This window comes from Phacochoerus africanus, chromosome X, assembly GCF_016906955.1.
Source record: "Phacochoerus africanus isolate WHEZ1 chromosome X, ROS_Pafr_v1, whole genome shotgun sequence".
Classification (NCBI taxonomy): domain Eukaryota; kingdom Metazoa; phylum Chordata; class Mammalia; order Artiodactyla; family Suidae; genus Phacochoerus; species Phacochoerus africanus.
The window spans coordinates 64,515,613-64,537,711 of record NC_062560.1 but is presented as its reverse complement, the minus strand read 5'-3'; the positions used below and the strand labels follow the sequence as shown (position 1 = coordinate 64,537,711).

General features: G+C 35.3%; 1 protein-coding gene across 2 annotated transcripts in view; it reads left to right on the top strand.

Moving 5' to 3' along the window:
- Positions 1–22,099, top strand: part of ABCB7 (ATP binding cassette subfamily B member 7) — a 122,455-nt gene that overhangs the window by 54,320 nt on the left and 46,036 nt on the right. For both annotated transcript variants that reach the window (XM_047764556.1, XM_047764557.1), the window contains exons 3-4: positions 1,693–1,779; positions 15,013–15,132. In XM_047764556.1, coding sequence (XP_047620512.1) covers positions 1,693–1,779; positions 15,013–15,132 — 207 coding nt within the window. The remainder of the gene's footprint in view (positions 1–1,692; positions 1,780–15,012; positions 15,133–22,099) is intronic.

Below are 22,099 nucleotides of genomic sequence, written 5' to 3'. Positions count from 1 at the left end.
CTGCAACCTACGCCGCAGCTTGTAACAATGCCAGATCCTTAACTCACTGAGCGAGGCCAGGGATTGAACCCACATCCTCAGAGACGCTAGTTCAGGTTCTTATCCTGCTGAGCCACAATGGGAACTCCTGATTAAAGTTTTAAGTTACGGGAGAGTGTGCTTCATCTTCTCATTGTTTATGATACCACTAAGTTCATTTATATTTTAATCTTTTGCTATTTTGAAGACCTCATTATCTTGTGTGTTATATATTATTATTTTTTGTCTTTTTAGGGCTGCACCCATGGCATGTGGAAGTTCCCAGGCTAGGGGTCAAATCGGGGCTACAGCTGCCGGCCTACACCACAGCCACAGCAGCGAGGGATCCGAGCCGCATCTGTGACTTACACCTCAGCTCACTGCAACGCCGGATCCTTAACCCACTGACAAGGCCAGGGATGGAACCTGGGTCCTCATGGATACTAGTCAGATTTGTTTCCACTGAACCACAACAGGAACTCCACTGGTGTGTTATTTATCAGACCCTTTGATATAATTTGCTACTCAGTCTTTTAGAGGGAAAAAAATGTCACAAAAGTGACATTGTCACACTGAATATTACCTTCTGATGATTCCCTTTAAAAATACTTGAAGATTGTTGATCCAAAAGTCAATAACCCATTTATGGCAATTACTTTTTGAGCCTCAGTTGGTGAGAACAAGAAGGTTCTTTTGCTTTTTGTAATTACATTTTATAGCTTGATCCAGAGCTGATACTGTTAGGATTCAGTATTGATACACATTTGTGTTTGTAAATAACTATGCCCTTGTTTATTAATTATTTATTATTATGCCTACTGAAGAAACATTATATCTATGTATTTTTTAAAATTAGGAAGACTAAATTTTAAGCTTTTTCTTTACTGTCTTTTCAACTATTGTATTTTCTCAAGTTATTTAATTTTAATGTTTCTCTAACCTGAGCGTAATCTAGGACCTTTTAAAAATTTATAATAAGTGGGATGCTGCATATTTTAGAAGCTAGTTTGGACATTTGTAGATAGCTCTTTTATAAGCTAGTTCAACAAGCCAATGTGCAAGACATTGTGGTATAGGCCATGGGAGATACAAGGATAAAAGAGACTGTCTTTAATATTAAGGAATTTACCATGTAGTAGTAAAGATAGAACGTGTATAAATTACCATAGCATAAGATGAACTTTGACATATTAAAGGATACTTTGTTTCTGAATATACATGTGAGCCAGAATAATAAGAAAAAAATCAGTTATGTAAAATCAGCTATATTAAATTGTAAAGCAAAGATTTATACATATGGAAAGCAAGTGGGACACAATTAATTAAGTGTATTATATACTTGCCAATGATAGAGTTAGGGAATACATGATGCTTTAATAGCAAATAACAGTAACAAAGCTGGTATTGGTCAAATAGAAGTCTAATACAAGTTAAATATTTTAAACACTAATTTGAAAAGCTATTTAGAGAAAGTAATTTGTGTATGAGTAATTTGTTATATCTCAGTATTCTTTGTATAAATTTATCTGTAAGCTCATTATGAAGGTGTTTTCTGTAACTATTCAAAGCTGTGCCTCTGAATTTGTTGGGGGAATTAGATTAGACTAAGTCAGATTTTTAAAGATCTGAAATTCTCTAATAGCTAATGGATGGCTTGGTATTATCTTTAACTAGGCTGTCCAGGTATGGCCACTGATAGAAAAGAGGACATGTTGGCATGGTCATGCAGGAGGAGGACTCCACACAGACCCGAAGGAAGGGGTAAGAGCCAATAACAAGTAACTGGAAATTATTATAGCTGATTGTGCTGTGTAGAAGATATATTCAAGATTATTGTATTCCAGAATGTTTTGATTGACTCATTGCAACTGCTGTTTTTCTAGTACAAAACCATATGAACTGACCATGGTTATATGGATGAGATTTTTCTCAGGCTTAAAACAAACAAAAGATATCATGATTGACTAAAAAAAAAAACAACAAAAAAAGTTGCCAACCTAAATATTTTAGTTCTTTTTTTTTCCAGCTGCACCCATGGCGTGTGGAAGTTCCTACACCAGGGATTGAACCTGTACCACAGCAGTGATCCAAGCCATTACAGTGGCAATGCCCGATCCTTAACCCACTGTACCAGAAGAAAACACCTATTTCTTTTTTTTTTTAATTTTTAAATACTTATTTTTAAAATATTTTATCAGAGTATAGTTGACTTACAATGTTGTATTAGTTTCAGATATACAGCAAAGTGAATCAGTTATACATATATATGTCCATTCTTTATCAGATTCTTTCTCCGTATAGATTATTAAAGAATATTGAGTAGAGTTCCCTGTGTTATACAGTAGGTCCTTGCTGGGTATCTATTTTATTTTACTTAAATTTATTTTTCTTTTTTGGCTGTGCCTGCAGCATTCAAAAGTTCCCGGATCAGGGATTGAACCAAAGTCACAGCTGTGACAACTCCAAATCCTTAATTGCTAGGCCACCAGGGGATTCCAGTTACCTATTTTACATATAGTAGTGTGTATATGTTAATCCCAACTCCTAATTTATACTCCCCCAATGGTTTCACTTTGGTAACCATTAGTTTGTTTTCAAAATTTGTGAGTCTATTTCTCTTTTGAAAATAAGTTCATTTGTATCAATTTTTATTGAATTCCACATATAAGTGATATATAAAATTTGTCTTTCTCGGTCTCATTTACTTCCTTAGTCTGATACTCTCTAGGTCTATCCATGTTGCTGCAAATGGCATTCCATTCTTTTTTTTATGGCTGAATACTATTCTATTGCATATATACCACATCTCCTTTATCTCTCCTCTGTTGATGGACATTTAGGTTGCTTCCACGTCTTGGCTATTGTAAATAGTGCCGCAATGAACATTGGGGGGCATGTTATCTTTTCAAATTATGGTTTTCTCAGATATATGCCCAGGTGTGGGATTGCTAGATCATATGATAGTTCTATATTTAGTTTTTTAAGGAACCTCTGTACTGTTTTCCATTTACATTCCCACCAGCAGTGTAGGAGGATTCCCTTTTCTCCACATCTTCTCCAGCATGTTTTGTTTATAGACTTTCCATTGATGGCCATTCTGACTGGTGTGAGGTAATACCTCAATGTACTTTTGATTTGCATTTCTCTAATATTTAATTTGTGATGTTAGACATCTTTTCCTATGCTTTTTGGCCATCTGTCTTCTTTGAAGGAATATTTATTTAGATCTCGTGACCATTATTTGATTGGGTTGTTTGTTTTTTTTTGATATACAGCTACATGAGATGTTTGTATATTTGGGATATTAAACCTTGTTGGTCACTTCATTTGCAACGATTTTCTCCCATTCTGTAGGTTGTCTTTTTGTTTTGTTTATGGTTTCCTTTTCTGTGCAAAGGCTTTTAAGTTTAATTAGATCCCATTTATTTATTTATTTGTTTTCATTATTTTGGGGGGTGGATCCAAAAAGATATTGCTGTAATTTATGTCAAAGTGGGTTCTCACTATGATTTCCTCTTGGTGTTTTATAACATTTTAGTTCTTTATTTAAAATAGCATTGGATGCAGTTATTTGTTACACAATCTAGCCTTATAAATAAATAAATTTAACATTTAACTGTTACAAGTAATATGTGTGTGTTAAGGTTAACATTTTCCCTTCTGTACTCTTAGTTTAGAAAGATTCTAGAATGTCCCCTAGCTTCATGGTAAATCCTCCATTTACCTGATGCATTTATTTAATTATCCATTTTCTTTGCCATTATCATTATACAGACAAGCTAAGTAGTAGGGCCACTGAAATCAAAAGATTTAATTGCACTATACTTTCTCTAAGTGAGTGAAACTGTCATTGGAATACTGTTATACAATTCTCCATCTGGTCCTCTTTCTCTAAGCTTGCTTTTATTTTCTTTCTTTAACTTCACCCAACCGGTATATATATGGTATCTCTAAGTAGAAGTGATATTTACAGGGTTATTGGCAAGTGGACAAATTTTATGTAAAAGTACTTTCTAAATTGTAAAGGGATAAATAAGTTTTAGTTATTTATTTGTGGGAGGTGATTGGTAAGAAACCTTTTCAATGTTTTCTCCCTGTTTCTTGAATTGCCTTTGTAGCTTCTTTCTTTCATAGAACTCAAAACACATCACATTCATGTTTCTCTTATTTTTATATATTCGTATTTGTCATGTTTATAAACAACAAAGTATAAGATAGTATTTTTAAAAATTAATCCAAATACTGAAATTGTTTTTCCATATATTATTGATATATGGATATGGCATGATATATTTTGGCATGATAATTGTCAGCTTTCAAGATTGTCACCAAGACCTCCTAAGGATAATTTATAAGTTATGCTGTAAACACGCCGAAAATATGTTGACTATTGCAGGAAAAGCAGTCACTGCTCTTAGATTCAGGCAGAATAAACTTCAAGGTAATTTCTTTATTCTCCAATAAAATAAAACAAAGAAAAAATCATTGTAAATCTTTATGTTTGGTCTTTATCCTTTGTTCTCTACTATATTTGCAGTACTTTAATCTCATTAGCTAAAAGAAATCATAGAATAGAGCTTGAAGACCCACCAAAAGAGGCAGTATGGAGTTGTAGTTAAGAACCTGAGCTCTGCCATGTAGATTTGGATCGTGGCTCAGTCACTTCTGCTAGAATGACCTTGAGCAAGTTACTTAATCTCTGTATGTATCAGTTTCTTCATCTTTGAAATAGGGATGATAATTATATCAAAGGGGATTTTAATGAGTTAACTCCTCACACCAGTGCAAAGCTCTTGAATAGTGCCTGTCACATAGTAAGTGCTCAGTAAATATTAGCTGGTATTACTATAATGTGAGCTTGTTCTAAGTAATATACTGTACTATTAACCATTCATTTAAAAATTATTGAGTTCCTTTTGTGGCTCAGCAGGTTAAGAACCTGACAGAGTGTTCGTGAGGATGTGGGTTCCATCCCTGTCCTTGCCCCATGGCTTAAGGATCAGGTTTTGCCACAAACCATGGTATAGGTCACATATGTGGCTCAAATCCAGTGTTGCTGTGGCGTAGGCCTGTAGATGCAGCTCCAATTCAACCCCTAGCCTGAGAACTTCTATATGCTGCAGGTGCAGCCCTCCCCAAAAAATACATGCATAAAAAGTATGTGTTGTTGAATACCTGCTTTGTGCATAACTCTAACAAGTAACTGGAGATACAGTAATGAAGATTACACAAGTCTCTGCTGTTTAGAAATTTAACAGTTTGATGGCGGAACATCTAAACTACCATGTAGAAATTTTACCGCTCTGATAAATTATGGATTTTTACCTAATAACCAAATGAAATCTTTACCACTTTTCTTTTTCTTTTTAGGACTGCTCCTCTGGCATTTGGAAGTTCCCAGCTAGGAGTCGAATTGGAACTGCAGCTGCTGACCTATGCCTCAGCCACAGCAATGCCAGATCTGAGCCACATCTGCAACCTACACTGCAGCTTGCGACAATGCTGGATCTTTAACCCACTGAGCAAGGCCAGGGATCAAACCCACATCCTCATGGATACTGGTTAGGTTCTTAACCCACTGAACCACAGCAGGAACTCCTACTGCTTTACTTTTTATGCGTTTCTACTTGTATGTTTTTGACTATTAATAAGTATTAATAATGCTACTCAGAAGATACGTAAATAATTTGTTTATTCAGCGTGACTATAATAAAGTGATTATGAAAAAAAGAGTGGCAGTTTCAATATTTGGAAGCTCCTGTTTTTAAAATAGGTGAATTAAAGAATTACTTGTTTTATAATAGAATTTTCCTATTTTTAAAAGATTTTGGAACTTTATGCCTGATTTAAACTTTTAATGTTCTTGCTTTGAAGAAGCATCTGTTAGTAAATTTAGATAATCCTGTGCTCATAATAAAAATCAAAAAAATAATGGCGAACTTAATATAAGAACTACTTCCTCGACTTTGCTTGATACACTCTTTTGTTAATGTTCTGACATAGATTCTTTTTAGATTCATTTCTGGTGGGCCACAATGGGAACTCCCAAAACATATCCTCATTGATTGGATATTGTCATAAGCTTCAGTATTAACAGAGAGATTAGCACTTACTAGAACAATTAGAGGCTTTTGTATAAATCTTGGTATAATCAAAGAAGTGAAATAGCAACTTGGAGTATTAAAAAGTGGAGGATTGAGGAGATAGTGGAATAATAAGCCTCCAGGCTTCTTCTTCTTCTTCTTCTTTTTCTGTTTTTTTAGGGCTGCACCTGCAGCATATTGAAGATTCCCAGGCTAGGGGTTGAATCGGAGCTGTAGCCGCTGGCCTACACCACAGCCACAGCAACACCAGATCCAAGCTGCATCTGTGACCTACACTACAGCTTTTGGCAATACTGGATCCTTAACCCACTAAGCAAGACCAGGGATCAAACCTGCATCCTCATGGATGCTAGTCAGATTCGTTTCCACTAAGCCAGGATGGGAACTCCACCTCCAGGCTTCTGAAAATGAGTAGATACACAGACCAGTGGACAAGAATACCTGAATGATATGGAGAGGCTGTTTTCCAACTCTGATTTCATCTATCATTAAGCAGCCTGTGATCTTAATTTAATTTCTCAAATTGACTTTCCTTTGGGATAGAGAATTCACTGTCTGGCCAATGTGAATATCAGTCAGCTTGGTAGTTTTTTTAAATTATAAATTATTAAATTGACTGTTAAGTACAAATCCATCTCATAAGTGGCATAAGCAATTTCTTAGGGCCTTTTCACTACCAGATAAGCTCTTCATTGTAGTTTCAAACCAGCAGGGCTTGGGAAACAAACCTTGAGATACAGAGAAAATAACAATAATTGCACAGCTTTTCCTGACAATTAATATATCTTTCCTCTTATCCATAAACTTATACTTTTATCCCTAGTAATGTGGGAAAAGCTTTCCACTTACTGTCTAGATTTTTCCTTTAGAGATCTACTCATGTTTCTTGTCTTTGACCTAGATTTTATGAAGCCACTGTTACCCCTAACAGTATTGAAATTATATTATTACCATAAAATTAATCCTTTAATTGCAGTTAGTTTCCATTAGCTTAGATTGAAGAGAGTTCTTTAGACAGTTTACTTATCCTTGAAATTGTGGGCACTGCAAGATTCTCTGCTAAATTAGTTCTTTAGGGAGAAAACAATCAGCCCATAGCCCACATTTATGTAAAACAGCATCCAAATGTTTTTGGTGTATTTGGTATATTTTTTTCTCCCTCTCCATAAGTTTTGCCCCCCAAGTAGTTTCCTTCTAAACCAATCTGTTGATACTATTAGTTAGAATATTTATTGCTTTGGAATTCAGGAATGTCTATGAAACCAGAATTCTTATTTAAATTCATTAGCTAAAATTAAAATCATTAGCTAAAGAAAAGGTCGGAGATCCTGTTGTGGTTCAGTGGATTAAGAACCCAACATAGTGTCTGTGAGGATGTGGGTTCAATCCCTGGCCTCACTCAGTGGTTAAGGATCCAGCATTGCCACAAGTTGTGGAATAGATAGCAAATGCGGCTTGGATCCAGCATTGCTTTGGCTGTGGCATAGGTCTGCAGCTGCAGCTCCAGTTCGACCCCTAGCCAGGGAACTTCCATATGCCTCAGGTGCAGTGCTAAAAGGAAAAAAAAAAGAAGAAAAGGTGATTGTGCTACCTTTATCAAAATATCATATTCTTTTTTCTTACTCTTTCATTTTTCTGTCAGAGCCCACTGGGCTCTACTCTCTCAAAATGAACAGGCTTTTGGTGGAAAAAATTGCAGCTCTTCAATGATTAACAACCTTTTCCGGTGAGAATATGAAGTTACTGACTTAAGCAAAACAAATATTAAATTTATTAATATACAGTTATTTTAATAATCTGAAAATTATACCAGCTGAGCCACTCCAGATATTTTTTTATTAAAAAAAATTTTTATTACTCAAATTTATCACATCTGTAGTTGTATAATGATCATAACAATCTGATTTCACAGGGTTTCCATCCCACAGCCCAAGCACATCCCTCCAACCCCCAAACTGTCTCCTCTAGAGACCATAAGTTTTTCAATGTCTGTGAGTCAGTGTCTGTTTTGCAAAGAAGTTCAGTCTGTCCTTTTTTCAGATTCCACAAGTCAGTGAAAGCATTGGATGTTGGTGTCTCATTGTATGGCTGACTTCACTTAGCATGATAATTTTTAGGTCCATCCATGTTGCAAAAAATGCTGGTATTTTGTTCTTTTTGATGGCTGAGTAATGTTCCATTGTGTATATGTACCACATCTTCTGGATCCACTCCTCTGTCGATGGACATTTAGGTTGTTTCCAGGTCTTGGCTATTGCAAAGAGTGCTGCAATGAACATTGGAGTACATGTGTCTTTGCGAGTCATGGTTTTCTCTGGATAGATGCCCAAGAGTGGAATTGCTAATCAAATGGGAGTTCTATGTTTAGTTTTCTGAGGCATCTCCATGCTGTTTTCCATGGTGGTTGCACCAATTTACAATCCCACCAACAGTGTAAGAGGGTTCCTTTTTCTCCACACCCTGTCCAGCACTTATTGTTTGTAGACTTTTGGATGATGGCCATTCTGGCTGGTGTAAGGTGGTACCTCATTGTGGTTTTGATTTGCATCTCTCTAATAATGAGTGATGTTGAACAACTTTTCATGTGTTTCTTGGCCATCTGTATGTCTTCTTTGGAGAACTGTCTGTTTAGATCTTCTGCCCATTTTTTGATGGGGTTGTTTGTTTTTTTGGTATGGAGCTGCAGAAGGTGTTTATAAATTTTGGAGATGAATCCCTTGTCAGTGGATTCACTTGCAAAGATTTTCTCCCATTCTGTGGGTTGTCTTTTCGTTTCGTTTAGGGTTTCCTTTGCTGTGCAGAAACTTTTCAGTTTGATTAGGTCCGATTTGTTTATTTTTGTTGTTATTGTCAATACTCTAAGAGGTGGATCTGAGAAGACGTTGCTGTCATTTATGTCAGAGAGTGTTTGGCCTAGGTTTTCCTCTAAGAGTTTGATAGTGTCTGGTCTTATATCTATGTCTTTAATCCATTTGGAGTTTATTTTTGTGTATGGTGTTAGGGAGTGTTCTAATTTCATTCTTTTTCATGTGGCTGTCCAGTTTTCCCAGCACCACTTATTGAACAAGCTGTCCTTTCTCCATTGTGTAGTCTTGCCTCCTTTGTCATAGATGAGTTTCCTGTAGGTGTGTGGGTTTAATTCTCGGCTTTCTATCCTGTTCCACTGATCTGTATTTCTGTCTTTGTGCCAGTACCATGCAGTTTTGATGATTGTTGCTTTGTAGTATAGTCTGAAGTCCGGGAGCCTGATTCCTCCAGCTCCATTTTTCTTTTTCAGGATGTCTTTGGCTATTCTGGGTCTTTTGTGCTTCCAAACAAACTTTAAAATATTTTGGGAATTCCCGTCGTGGCGCAGTGGTTAACGAATCTGACTAGGAACCATGAGGTTGTGGGTTCAGTCCCTGCCCTTGCTCAGTGGGTTAACGATCTGGCATTGCCGTGAGCTGTGGTGTAGGTTGCTGATGCGGCTCGGATCCAACGTTGCTGTGGCTCTGGCGTAGGCCGGCAGCTGCAGCTGTGATTAGACCCCTAGCCTGGGAACCTCCATATGCCATGGTAGCGGCCCAAGAAATAGCAAAAAAAAAAAAAAAAGACAAAAAAAATAAATAAAATATTTTGTTTGAGTTCTGTGAAAAATGTCTTTGGTAATTTGATGGGGATTGCATTGAATCTGTAGATTGCCTTAGGTAGTATAGTCATTTTGATAATACCAACTCTTGCAGTCCAAGAGCATGGTCTACCTTTCCATCTATATGTGTCATCTTTGATTTCTTTCATCAGTGTCTTATAGTTTTCAGAGTACAGATCTTTTTTCTCTTTAGGTAGGTTTACTCCTAGGTAAATTATTCTTTTGGATGTGATGGTAAACGGGATTGCTTCCCTAATTTCCTTTTCTGATCTTTTACTGACTTAAGAAGCAAAACATATATTAAGTTTATTAATATACAGTTATTTTAATAATCTGAAAATTATACCAGCTGAGCTCCTCCAGATGTGTTTTAATTTTTTAAATTGTCCTTTTTGTGCCCTATCCACATGGTTATTAGCTATTGGTATTCACTTACAGCACTTCTGACTATGAGCAACTGCAACTTTCCCTCAGGTCATGTGGTTGAGTACCGATGCTTATAAGCAGTACAATTTATGGCGTTCCAGTTATGCCCCATCGGGTCAGGTGCTTACAGTGTTACTTACATGTTTGTTTTTGGCCTACCATGTTGTGATTGTGCTGTTTCAGCTCCCTCTGTACAAGTAGATATTCCCTTCATTATGTTTTTACCTGTCCAGCCTCTTAAGGCTTATTAAGCTATATATTATATCAATTAAGTTAATGTTTATAAGTCTGTCAAAAGTTGTGACCTAATAAATCAAACATTTAGGTATTCCTCTTAGAATTTGTCCTCTTATGTTAAGAATGGTTTAATTAATTTATTAATTGAAAAAATATTTATTGAGCATTATTTCTAGTATCAATCAAGTTTCTCTCTCTGGCAGTTGCTTTTTACTTTTGTCCAGCTTGTTTTTCACTTACTTTCATCTCTTCTTTGACACTCTTCGATGTCTCTAAACCTTTTCTTCCAAGCTCTTTTCTAGGGGAATAAAAGTACAGTACAACTTTGTTACCATTCAAAGTTCTTAGTGAGCCAATTTGAATCCCTTCTTTTGTTACTCTTGTGTTTTCATTCTAAATCTAATTGCTTTCCTTTATTATAGTTAGCTAATTCCAATGTATGGTTGAAACCTTTTTAAAAACTTTTTATATATATAATGATTTTTATTTTTTTCCATTGTGGCTGGTTTACAGTGTTCTGTCAATTTTCTACTGTACAGCATGGTGACCCAGGTACACATACATGTATACATTCTTTTTTCTCACATTATTCCTCATACTAACTTAGTACTAGTTTTACATTGTAATGGGGCTTAAAATATAAGTATCATGTTTTGAATTTGAAGCTCTCTAGCTATAGCAAGAAGACTGCATTGTATATGTTAGCTCAGGAAGAAGTAGAGAAAATACTTTTACAAGCCTTTTAATGATATTTCTATAGTGTTCATCTTAGAGAACTTTTGTTGTCATGATATAATCATCACAGTTATGGTTTTACGATAAATTCTATTTACTGTGAAAATTATAAACAAAAGTTAAAGAATTTCTTAAAAATTCATATTTTCTTTTTATGTGTAAGTGAGGCTTAAAAGATAAACTGTTATGATATCAACCATTGGTTACTTCAGAAATTTTGACCTTGAGAAAGAACTGTCTTTTCTTAAATCATTGGGTTTTTTTGTCTATACTATAATATAGAACACACTCCTTAAATAGTGTGTTTTCAAAGAATTCAATTTCTTGTAATCCTCTGTGTTTCCCACATTTCTCACCTTTCTTTAAGAATGTGACCTTAAAATGATATATATGCTATTTGTGTTGCTCAGTTTGAAATGAAAAGATTAGTTTAGGTGATGTCTAATTTAGTCTCAAGCTGTGACTAGTCTCTTTTCAGCTTTAGATAACTCTTTTGTCTTTCAGGATTACCATTGGGTGTCCAGTATGAATTAACTGGCAATTTTAAAAGGTGGCATATTGTCTTTTGGGATCTGTATTGAGACCTTCAATTTTATTTTACTCTTGTGCAGCAGGAATAAGTTCGTTTAAAATACTTTAAAAATATGCCTCAGCCTCTGAAATGTCTTTTTGATTTGGATTCTACTTTTTAAAAAGATGTTATTTTTCAAACTTTGTAGTTTATCTAAACTATAAAGTCATGTACTTTACAGCCTAATGGTTCATAATGCATGATTACGCAACTTCAGAACCCATTTTGTTAAATGAAGTGGTGACATTTTATGCACTCTTAAGCCAACTAGAATAATTTTCTTGCTCTTAGCCATAACTTCTCTGTGTCCTTATTGAACAAATTTTGGGGTGTGGTGCAGAAGGTTTTTGACAGGAGAGAGTGTTTCTAAAGATAGGTGGAAACAGAGCCCTTTTGCCATTATTCCATCAAAAAAAATAAGACAGAAGAAACTTGGAAATGGGAAAGTGGTTGAAATGTCCTAGTTTGTGTCAAAACGCATTAAATTGTATTTATTTAGTAATAGTTTGATTGGAAAAGTGAATTTTAAAATTGCAGCTTTAATCCCTTTTTAAAAATACCTTTCTAGTTATGAGACCTTATGTGTGTATAAAATAAAGCATTAAGAATTATACTTTCAGCATTTTATGTTTTTTGCCATCCTATGTATTTAAAGTAGCTCAGGAAGGTAGTCATTTTCCTGTACAATATGAACAGTTTTATTTCTGTTACTCTTTTACTCAATAAACTGGATAAAAGAGACTAGAAAAAATAGTCTGCTGAGCCTTGGGTAGAATAACTATAATATAAAAACTACCCTGTATAATAATGTGTTGTCCTGGATTTCTTATATGTTTATAATTTTCTCCCATTCTTTGTTGTGCAAATCTGCTTGAAGTTGGGTAACCTTTCCCCTCAAAATGAATTAAATTTTTTTCTTCTATGTGAACCATATAAAACAAGAAAGCAAAAAAAGAATATAAAAAATCATCAATGATTCCATCTACTTACATAGCTATTGGTATTAACACTGGGGGTACTGCTTTCTAGATTCATTTGTATGCACGTGTAAGGTCATACATTCATATCATTTTTTCCTGTGAAAAATAAGTTTCCTACTGGATTTTTTTCACTTAACATCTTTCTGTGTTACTGCATATGTTTCTGAATGGCTATATTTTGCTGTATGCATTCACTGTAACTTGTTTACATGATTTTCCACTGTTGACCATTTAGGCTAAACCAAATTTGTTCCCTTTTTTCATATTAAAACAGCATGAAAATAAACATCCTTATTGGAAAATTTTTCATCCCTTTAATCAAAATATTTATTGAGTACTTACTGCATGTCAGGCATTGTATTTGGTATTGGGTTATAACAGTGAGCACAAAACCAAAGTTAGTATTCACATGGAATTTAAATTCTAGCAGAAGAGCAGTTGTTAATCAGATAATCACATTATTGTATATGTGGCTTATAACTGAAATGGATACTCTGAAAGAAAGGAATACTGTCCTCTGAGAGAATACAGCCAAGGATCCTGACTTGGGTTAGGGAAAAAACGTCATTGAGGAAGTGCTGCTTGAGCTGGCAGTTAACTAATTGAAACAAGGTGGGGATGGGCTGGTGTTGCAGAGAGAGGGAAATTATTGCAGGCAAAGTGAATGGTATTGTGCATAGGCCCTGTGGCAGGGGGGATTATAATAATGTATTTGAGGAGCTAAAAGAAAGGCAGTGTAGCATGAACACTGAAAGTAGTGTTATAAGACATGACTAGAGAGGTAGCTAGCACCCAGACCAAGCAGAGATCCTCATAAGCCATGATATAGACTTTGATCTTTATCTTAAGAATGATAGGATGCCATCCAAGGGTTTTAAACTAAGAGTAATATGTAATTGCAGGTTGAATTAATTGGACAGGGAGCAGAGTGGATACAAGGAGATCAGGAGGTTGTTGCAGTGGGTTTTTTTAAAATTTTTTTATTTATTTAGTCTTTTTAGGGCCACACCCATGGCTTATGGAGGTTCCCAGGTTAGGGGTCCAGTTGGAGCTACAGCTGCCGGCCTACACCACAGCCACAGCAACACAGGATCCAAGCTGCATCTGTGACCTACACCACAGTGCAGAGCAAGACCACAGTGCGCGGCAACGCCGGATCCTTAACCACTGAACAAGGCCAGGGATCAAACCCGCAACCTCATGGTTCCTACTCGGGTTCGTTAACCACTGAGCCACTATGGGAACTCCTGCAGTGGTTTATGTGAGAAATGATGATAGCTTGGATTATGTTTCTGGCGGACATAGAAAGAAGTAGATAGATTCAAGAGATTCTTAGAAAGTAATATTGATTCACCTTGGAGAATATTCGCATTGAAGTGGAATTCTTGATACAAAGGACAGGATTATTTTACAAGCTTATGGCAGAGAGCAAATTGCTTTGCAGAAAGATTCAGTATGCTGTCCCATTAACAGTGTATTAGAGTGCTTATTTCTATACACCTTCTCCAACAATGAGCATTAAATGCTTTTTTTTTCTTTTTTAAGACCTTTTCCAAAAAATTGAGTAGATACTTCCATTTTTAAAATATGGATTATTTCACCAACTAAAACAATTTAGTAGTTTAGAGATATATAATGTTTTGTCTTTAGAAAGTATAGTAGTTTGGAGATATAGATATAGATATAGATATCTTATTTTGGCTTTAGAAGGTATAGTTTTGATTCTCAATATTCTGTTTCTAAAAGCTGAAACTAAAACAAAAAGATTTAGTGGGAATGTTACCTCAGGAAGTTGGAAAAAAGAAAAATGTACAGTAAATTTAAGTCAGATTAAGTATGACTGGAAAATTATGTTTTTGTAACTGCTCTATCATGAGTTTGGACTTAACAGTTTCTAAATATTTTATGTAAACATACTGATAAAGAGCATATAAAGTACATAAAGATTTTGACCACAAAGATAGAAATATGGAAAAATTTCTTTAATTTTATATATTATTTTGATAGCTTAATAGATAAGAAACAAATGTATAGTATATGTCCTCTTACCCTCAGTGGATAACTTTTTGGCAATATGAGGATGGCTATAGCTGAAAGTAAGAAATTAAGAGAAATAAGTAGCTTTTAAAAATCAGTTGAAATAGTTTTTCTCCAAAATAGTTTGAGTTTAAAAGATATTGACTTTAGATTCAGAATAAAAGATATGTTTGTAATGTTTTCATATTTTCCTCAAATATTTACATAATTCTACATTATTGAAATATATTTGAAAATGACATTTTACTCACTGCTTTGTTTTCTCTCTTTCAACAGTTAAAAGACGTTGATACTCGGAAAATCATAAAAGCAATGCTCTCTTATGTATGGCCCAAAGACAGGCCGGATCTGCGAGCTAGGGTTGCCATTTCCTTGGGATTTTTGGGTGGAGCAAAGGTAAGAATAAGAGAAATTACGTATTATTTGTTGCTATAACTACGAAATACTATAATATTTTCTAGTAATGAAATTTAAGCTGATATAAGTCACTTTTGGGAGAGTATTGTCAACATTTAGGACCCTCATTTATGTAACTCTCCTATGTAGTCAGCAGAAATTACATGGTAATGTCTGATCTGACTTACAACAGCCTCAACTTAATGGAATTCACTCCTAAAACCAGTGTAAGATAAAGATCATTGGTTGTAACATGGCATAAAGAACTTTATAAAAGCAGCTCTTCAGAGTCTTGTTGGTTCTTATAATAATACATATTTCTGGTAAGCTTCGTTCTCAGTTCCCAGTAAATTGAAAATAGGATGAAGACATTTTAGACACATTGGTAGCTGTAGGTGGCAAACAAAGCATGTGACATGAAGAGGGAAAAAAAATCCATCCACAAAAACTTAAAAAAAAAAGCCACAAAAATTGGGTATTTTGGTACCATTCAGTTTAGGGGCCCTCTACAGCTTAGCAGCCTCTTCAGTTTATCACTGTACTCATTTTAATAAGGCAAAGTTATGATGATAATTCTGAGTTTCAAAAAAAAACCTTTTGCAATTGATTCAGATTTTAAAGTCAGTAAAGTCGATGGAGGATAATGTGAGAAAAAGAATATGTGTGTGTGTGTGTGTGTGTGTGTGTGTGTGTGTGTGTGTGTGTGTGTGTATGTGTATGTATGACTGGGTCACTTTGCTATAAAATAAAGCCAGTAGAGTCTATTATCTTTAGGTATAGTATATAGTCATAGTACATAGTCTCAAGTCAGGCTTTCTGAGCTCTGCCACCTACTAACCTTGTAACCTTGGGCAAATTGCTTAGTCTCCATGCCTTGGTTTCCCAATTGGTAAAATAAGGTTGTTATAAGAATTAAATAAATTAGCATATTAAAGACTTAGAACAGTACCTGACACATAGTAAGACATAATATATGTTTTAAAATAAAAATAAGTTTGGAGTTCCTCTGTGGCTCAGTGGGTTAAGGACCCAGCCTTGTCACTTCAGTGGCTTGGGTTGCTGCTGTGACCCAGGTTTGATCCCTGGCCCAGGAACTTCCACATGCCATAGACATGGCCTAAATAAATAAATAAGTAAAACATTTGGATTTCCATCAGAAATACAGTTCAAAAAAAGTCTGCTCAAAAGTATGAATGAGGTGTTCTCATGTGACATAGTGGGTTAAGAATCTGGCGTTGTCACTGTATCGGCTTGGATCTTTGCTGTGGCACAGGCTTAATCCCTGGCCCGGGAACTTCCACATGCTGCAGGCACCACCAAAAAAAAAAGTATAAATGATACTTGCCTATAATTTGTTTATCACTCTTCTATGTAAGAGTTAATATGTTTTATTTATTTATCTATTTATTTATTTATCTTTTTAGGGCCGCACCCACGGCAAATGGAAAAGTTCCCAAGCTCCAAGCTAGGGGTCGAATCAGAACTGCAGCTGCCAGCCTAGACCACAGGTCATGGCAACACTGGATCCTTAACCCACTGAGCAAGGCCAGGGATCAAACCTGCGTCTTCATGCATACTAGTCGGATTCATTGCTGCTAAGCCACAACGAGAACTCCAATATGTTGTTTTACAACCCACATTTTATCACTTATTTTTTCTCTTATCTCCTGTGTGTTCCCTTTTATTTACTCATTCTTTACCCTAAAATTATTTACTGAGAACTTGTCATATAGGTATTGTTCTTGGTCCTGCAATGTATTCAAATGTAAATAAAGCACATTCATTCTGTCAAATTATACAGGATAAGACAAGTTTTACTTTATTGCCATAATATAACATAGGTCATAAATGATCTAAAAGAAGTGCCATTCAAGTATTGGGAAATTTCAAGGAAAAGGTGGGGAATCTGGAAAGGAGGTAATCTCTGAGATAGGCCTGGAATGATGAGTAGGATTGTTAAAAGTATAGGAATAACATGAATAAGATGAGAGAGAGCATATAGTATGTGTGGAGAAGTTAGCAGTCCAGCTTTGCTCCAATGAGGAGATTGTTTCAGAGGAATTAGAAATAATCTTAGAAGGATAAGTAGAACTCTTAATGTGAAATACCTTAACTGTAAAAAAATTATTTAATTTTGTGGGAAGTAGGAACCTCTAGTTTGAGTAGAAGATTAATAAGGTTAGAGCTGTACTTTAGGGAATTAATCTGACTCTGTTGTATAAGATGAATTAAGCTGATAAGGGACCTAAGAGATACCATTCATTTTCATTTCATGCATTCATTCGGCAAATATTTACCACCCAGTTATGAAGCTAATGTAACAGCTTAGATGAGAAGTAATAGAGGTTTGTACTGGAGTGGATGGTAGAAATGGAAATAGGGAGAGAAGAGATGTCAGAGATAATTATGAAGTAAGGGAGGTAGAATCAATAAGACTTAGCAATGGAGGAGATATCAGAAGTAAAAGGAAGGAATAGGATTGAATAATGATGCCAAGGATGAGATAATGCCTTTAATAGAAGTAGGTAGTAAGTTGGGAAGTCTTATTTGGGAAGATGAAAATTTCATTTTGGGCATGTTAAGTTTGAGGTGCTGGTGGAATATTAAGACAGAGATATTCAGCTTGTAATACAAAATGCAAGACAAGCTTTGAAAGGAGCCCAGGACTAGAGAGGTGGTAGTTGACACAATTCCAGTTAGTGAGTTCATCAAGGAAAAGAACAGAAATAGATGACAACTACAGATATAACCTGTGATAAATGTGCAAGAACGTAAACAATACTGGAGGTAGGGAAGGCATGTTTAGAGAATAAAACCAAAATAATTCAGTCAGACTCCATCCATTTTCTTGTCTCTTTTCTCTGTCTATGGGCTCTTTGAGCACTCTCTCATTGAACTTCCCTGGGAGAGAATTCAAATGAAGATTCTGAACAACAGACCAAGAATTCATACTTTATGCTATTTGTTATGCCAAGAAGAGAGAACTGTATTCCATATTTAACTTTGCTCCATCATAAGTGACTAGACATAGTTCCCAGTGCTACACAGCAGGATCTCATTGCTAATCCATTCCAAAGGCAATAGTTTGCATCTATTAACCCCAAGCTCCCAGTCCACCCCATTCCCTTCTCCTCCCCCTTGGCAATCACAAGTCTATTCTCCAAGTCCGTGATTTTCTTTTCTGTGGAAAGGTTCATTTGTGCCTTATATTAGATTCCAGATGTAAGTGATATCATGATGGAGCCTGATAATGTGAGAAAATAGAATGTGTACGTGTATGTGTAACTGGGTCACCATGCTGTACAGTAGAAAAAAAAAAATCGTATTGGGGAAATAACAATTAAAAAAAAAAAACAAAAAAAACAAATTTAATTTTTGTGGCTAATGTTGAAAAACTTTTAGCTCATATTCATTTTTGGCACAGTATTGGTTGCTGAATTGTCTTTTACATACAAATTACTTAATGATGAAGATTACTCTGAGCTCCTGTGCAAGGCAGAATTAGCAAATTGGCCTTTATTCCTTTATGTGAATTTGAGTACCTTGCCGACAAGTTAAAGGCAGACTGTTTTCTGGACTTTCTTTTGAAGTGAAGAGAACAGGTTAGAAAATGACTAAGCTAGTCAAAGGGAGGGGTCTTAATGACATTTGTATTAGACATTATTTTTAGAGTGAATCTCAGTCTTTCAAAATACACATTTCTGTTGCTTGGTGACAGGTCATTATCAAATATGAAATTCAGATCAAGCTTCCTTAATGTCTTCAGAAGGCTGATATTTCATTCTTCTGTCAACAAATACTAAGCATTCATAGAATGGAAATTGGTGTTCTAATCTCATAAATTGATTGTAGTCAGAGATGAATATAGAAAAAACAGTCCTCAAGAAGTGTTTAATTTCTTGTTTTCAGTTTTTAAAGTTTTAATGAAGTATAGTTGATACACAATGTTGTGATATTTTCTGCTGTACAACAGTGATTAAGTTATGCATATATATTCTTTCTCAGATTATTTTCCTATATAGATTATCATAGAATATTGGATAGAGTTCCCTGTGTTATGTTTTGTTGTATTAATTAATTAATTTATTTATTTTGGATGTAGCCATGACATGTGGAAGTCCCTGGGCCAGGGATCAAATCCTAGCTACAGTTGTGACCCATGCCGCAGCTGTGGCAACACCGGATCCTTAACTCACTGTGCTTGGCTGGAGTTCAAACCAGTGCTGCTACAGAGACAAACCAGATCATTAACCAGCCACAGCGGGAACTCCTTCCCTGTGCTATGTTTGATTTCTTTTGGATCAGGAAGAGAAAGAAATTGCTAGATTTTATAATGAGTACCTGCTCATACTTCCAGAGCATATACATTAAAATATTTCATTTTTTAAGAAAGATAAGAACCAGATCATAGAGTAACTTTAGGATTGTAGAGCATAGTAGTAGCATTTAACCATTACTATCACTTTTTCCAGCTTCTATACTGTCCTCAGTTTAAAAGTAATCACTCTCCCAAATCTTTAAAACCTGGTCGTTGTTTATTTTTTAGTATCGCCAGTGTGATTTATCATTGGTTTGCATTAGATGGATTATTAGCTCTTTCATTGCTTGGTTTCCTATTTTTTCAACCTGATTGCATGCTTTGGCATATAAATACTTTTGACCAGTCTGTGCCACTTTATACTCAGGTCTACCTGCCTCCTCCTTCATACCTCCTCCACATTTAGGGCAGGGTTCAGGACCTTCTCATCTTTAAATGGGTGCCACCCATAACAAGGCCTGAGGCATTGGTGAAGAAGGAAGACAGAGAGAAATGTTAAGTGAGAAGAAGAAAAAGGGAGGAGGATTTCAAGCTTAAAATATGGAACCACAGCATACCATCTGCTTGCTTATTTGCTTTTTAATGCTCTTCGTGATTTTGAGGCTCTTAAGGTTATCATCACCCCAACAAAGATTTTTAAGACGAACTATTATTATATAGAGATGCCTTGCAGCCCAGAAGAGGCCAAAAGGATGAATTGGTATTTCTTCTAAGTTAAAGTAATTCTATTTTAATATGTTCTGTATGAGGTATATTTTAGGTGTTCTGCTTCCAAGAGAGACACAGAGACAAAGAGAACACTATTTGTTTTCATTCCTTAAATCCCTACAAATTGTATGTGATATCTTTTTTTATCATCCCCATGTATATCATAGAAATATCATATCATTAATCTGGGGATTTTGAGATCTTCTAAAGGTTTTTAAAATTTTATCTTTCTGTTAGTATATTGTATTTAATATGTAATATTAAGATTTAAGGAAAATATAAAACATATTTACTGAACTCATCTGATTTCATAAATGTTTTAATTTTATAAAAAAGTTTACTTGTATTCTCTAACCACCATCATCTTGAGAATAACGTAGTTGACAGAGGAATTTAGGGCACAGAAAATTAAAGTAAAAGTACAAAAAGACTGAGTTCCCATCATGGCACAGCAGAAACGAATCTGACTAGGAATCATGAGGTTGTGGGTTTGATCCCTGGCCTCTCTTAGTGGGTTAAGGATACTGCGTTGCCATGAGCTGTGCCGTAGGTTGCAGACGTGGCTTGGATCTGGTGTTGCTGTGGCTCTGGTGTAGGCTGGTAGCAACAGCTTCTGTTAGACCCCTAGCCTCCTAGACCCTAACCCTAACCTCCATATGCCATGGGTGCAGCCCTAAAAAGACAAAAGACAAAAAAAAAGTACAAAAAGACATTCTCAATAATCTATTGAAAATGAAAATAAGCTATATTTAAAATTATAAAATAATTTCAAGGGAGAATGTTATTTATAAAAATGTTATCAGTACCTTGTTTCTTTGAGAGTGCATCTACCATATAAAGTAATGGATAATGTATGTCTTAGTCTATTTGGATTGCTATAAGAAAATGCTGTCTTTGTTATAACTTCACATGATGTAATGGGGAGAAGGGTCCCTGTGTATTCTTATAAGGGCACTAATCTCATTAATGAGGGCCTAGTCACCTCCTGAGAGCCCTGCCATCATCCTGGAGGGGGTTAGAATTCAACATATGAATTGGTGGAAGGGGCAAACATTCAGACCACAGCAATATGTGGTTAACAAACATTCGTTGAGTGACTATTAGGTACAAGGTACTGTACTTAGGTAGCTGGGGATACAAAAATGAATAAAATGTGGGCCTTGCCTTCCTGGAGTTGCTGTGTACTGAAGGAGAAAAATATACAGGTAATGATAAAATATAAATAACATAAACACCCAGAGAAAGTCATAAATGAAGCTATATGGGAGTTGCACCAATTAGGCATTTAGGGAAGGCTTCACAGAGGAGCTAGTTTTCCAGTGACTACTATCTTGACATGTGTAACTTCTGAAGATTCACACACATTTTGCTTAACTTTGGTACTTTAAAATCTTCTGAAAAACATTTTAAAAATAAGATAATGCTACTTGAAGACTTTACTTAAGTTGAGAAGTATGATTTCTATCCTAGTGTATTTTTTAAAGATTTTATATTTTAGAGAATTTTTTGCTTCTGAAAAAATTGAGCAGTAAGTACAGAGTTCCTATATATCCCTCCCCCCAAAAAATACTCCACTAAATTTCTTCTTTATTAACATCTTGCATTAGTGTGGTACATTTGTTACAATTGATGAACCAATTATAAAATAAATACATTATTTTTATTAACTAAGTTCATAGTTTACATTAGGAGTCACTCATTGTGTTGTGGTTTATATGGATTTGGGGAAATATATAATGTCATATCCATATCATTGAAGTATCATAGAGAATAGTTTCACTGACCTAAAAATCCTATATGTTCCAGCTATTCATTTCTCTCTCCACCCTCCTGAATCCCTGATAACCAGTGATCATTTTGCTATCTCTTTCATTTTACCTTCTCCAGAATGTCACATACTTGGAATCATATGGTAAATAGCCCTTTTATATTGGCTTCTTT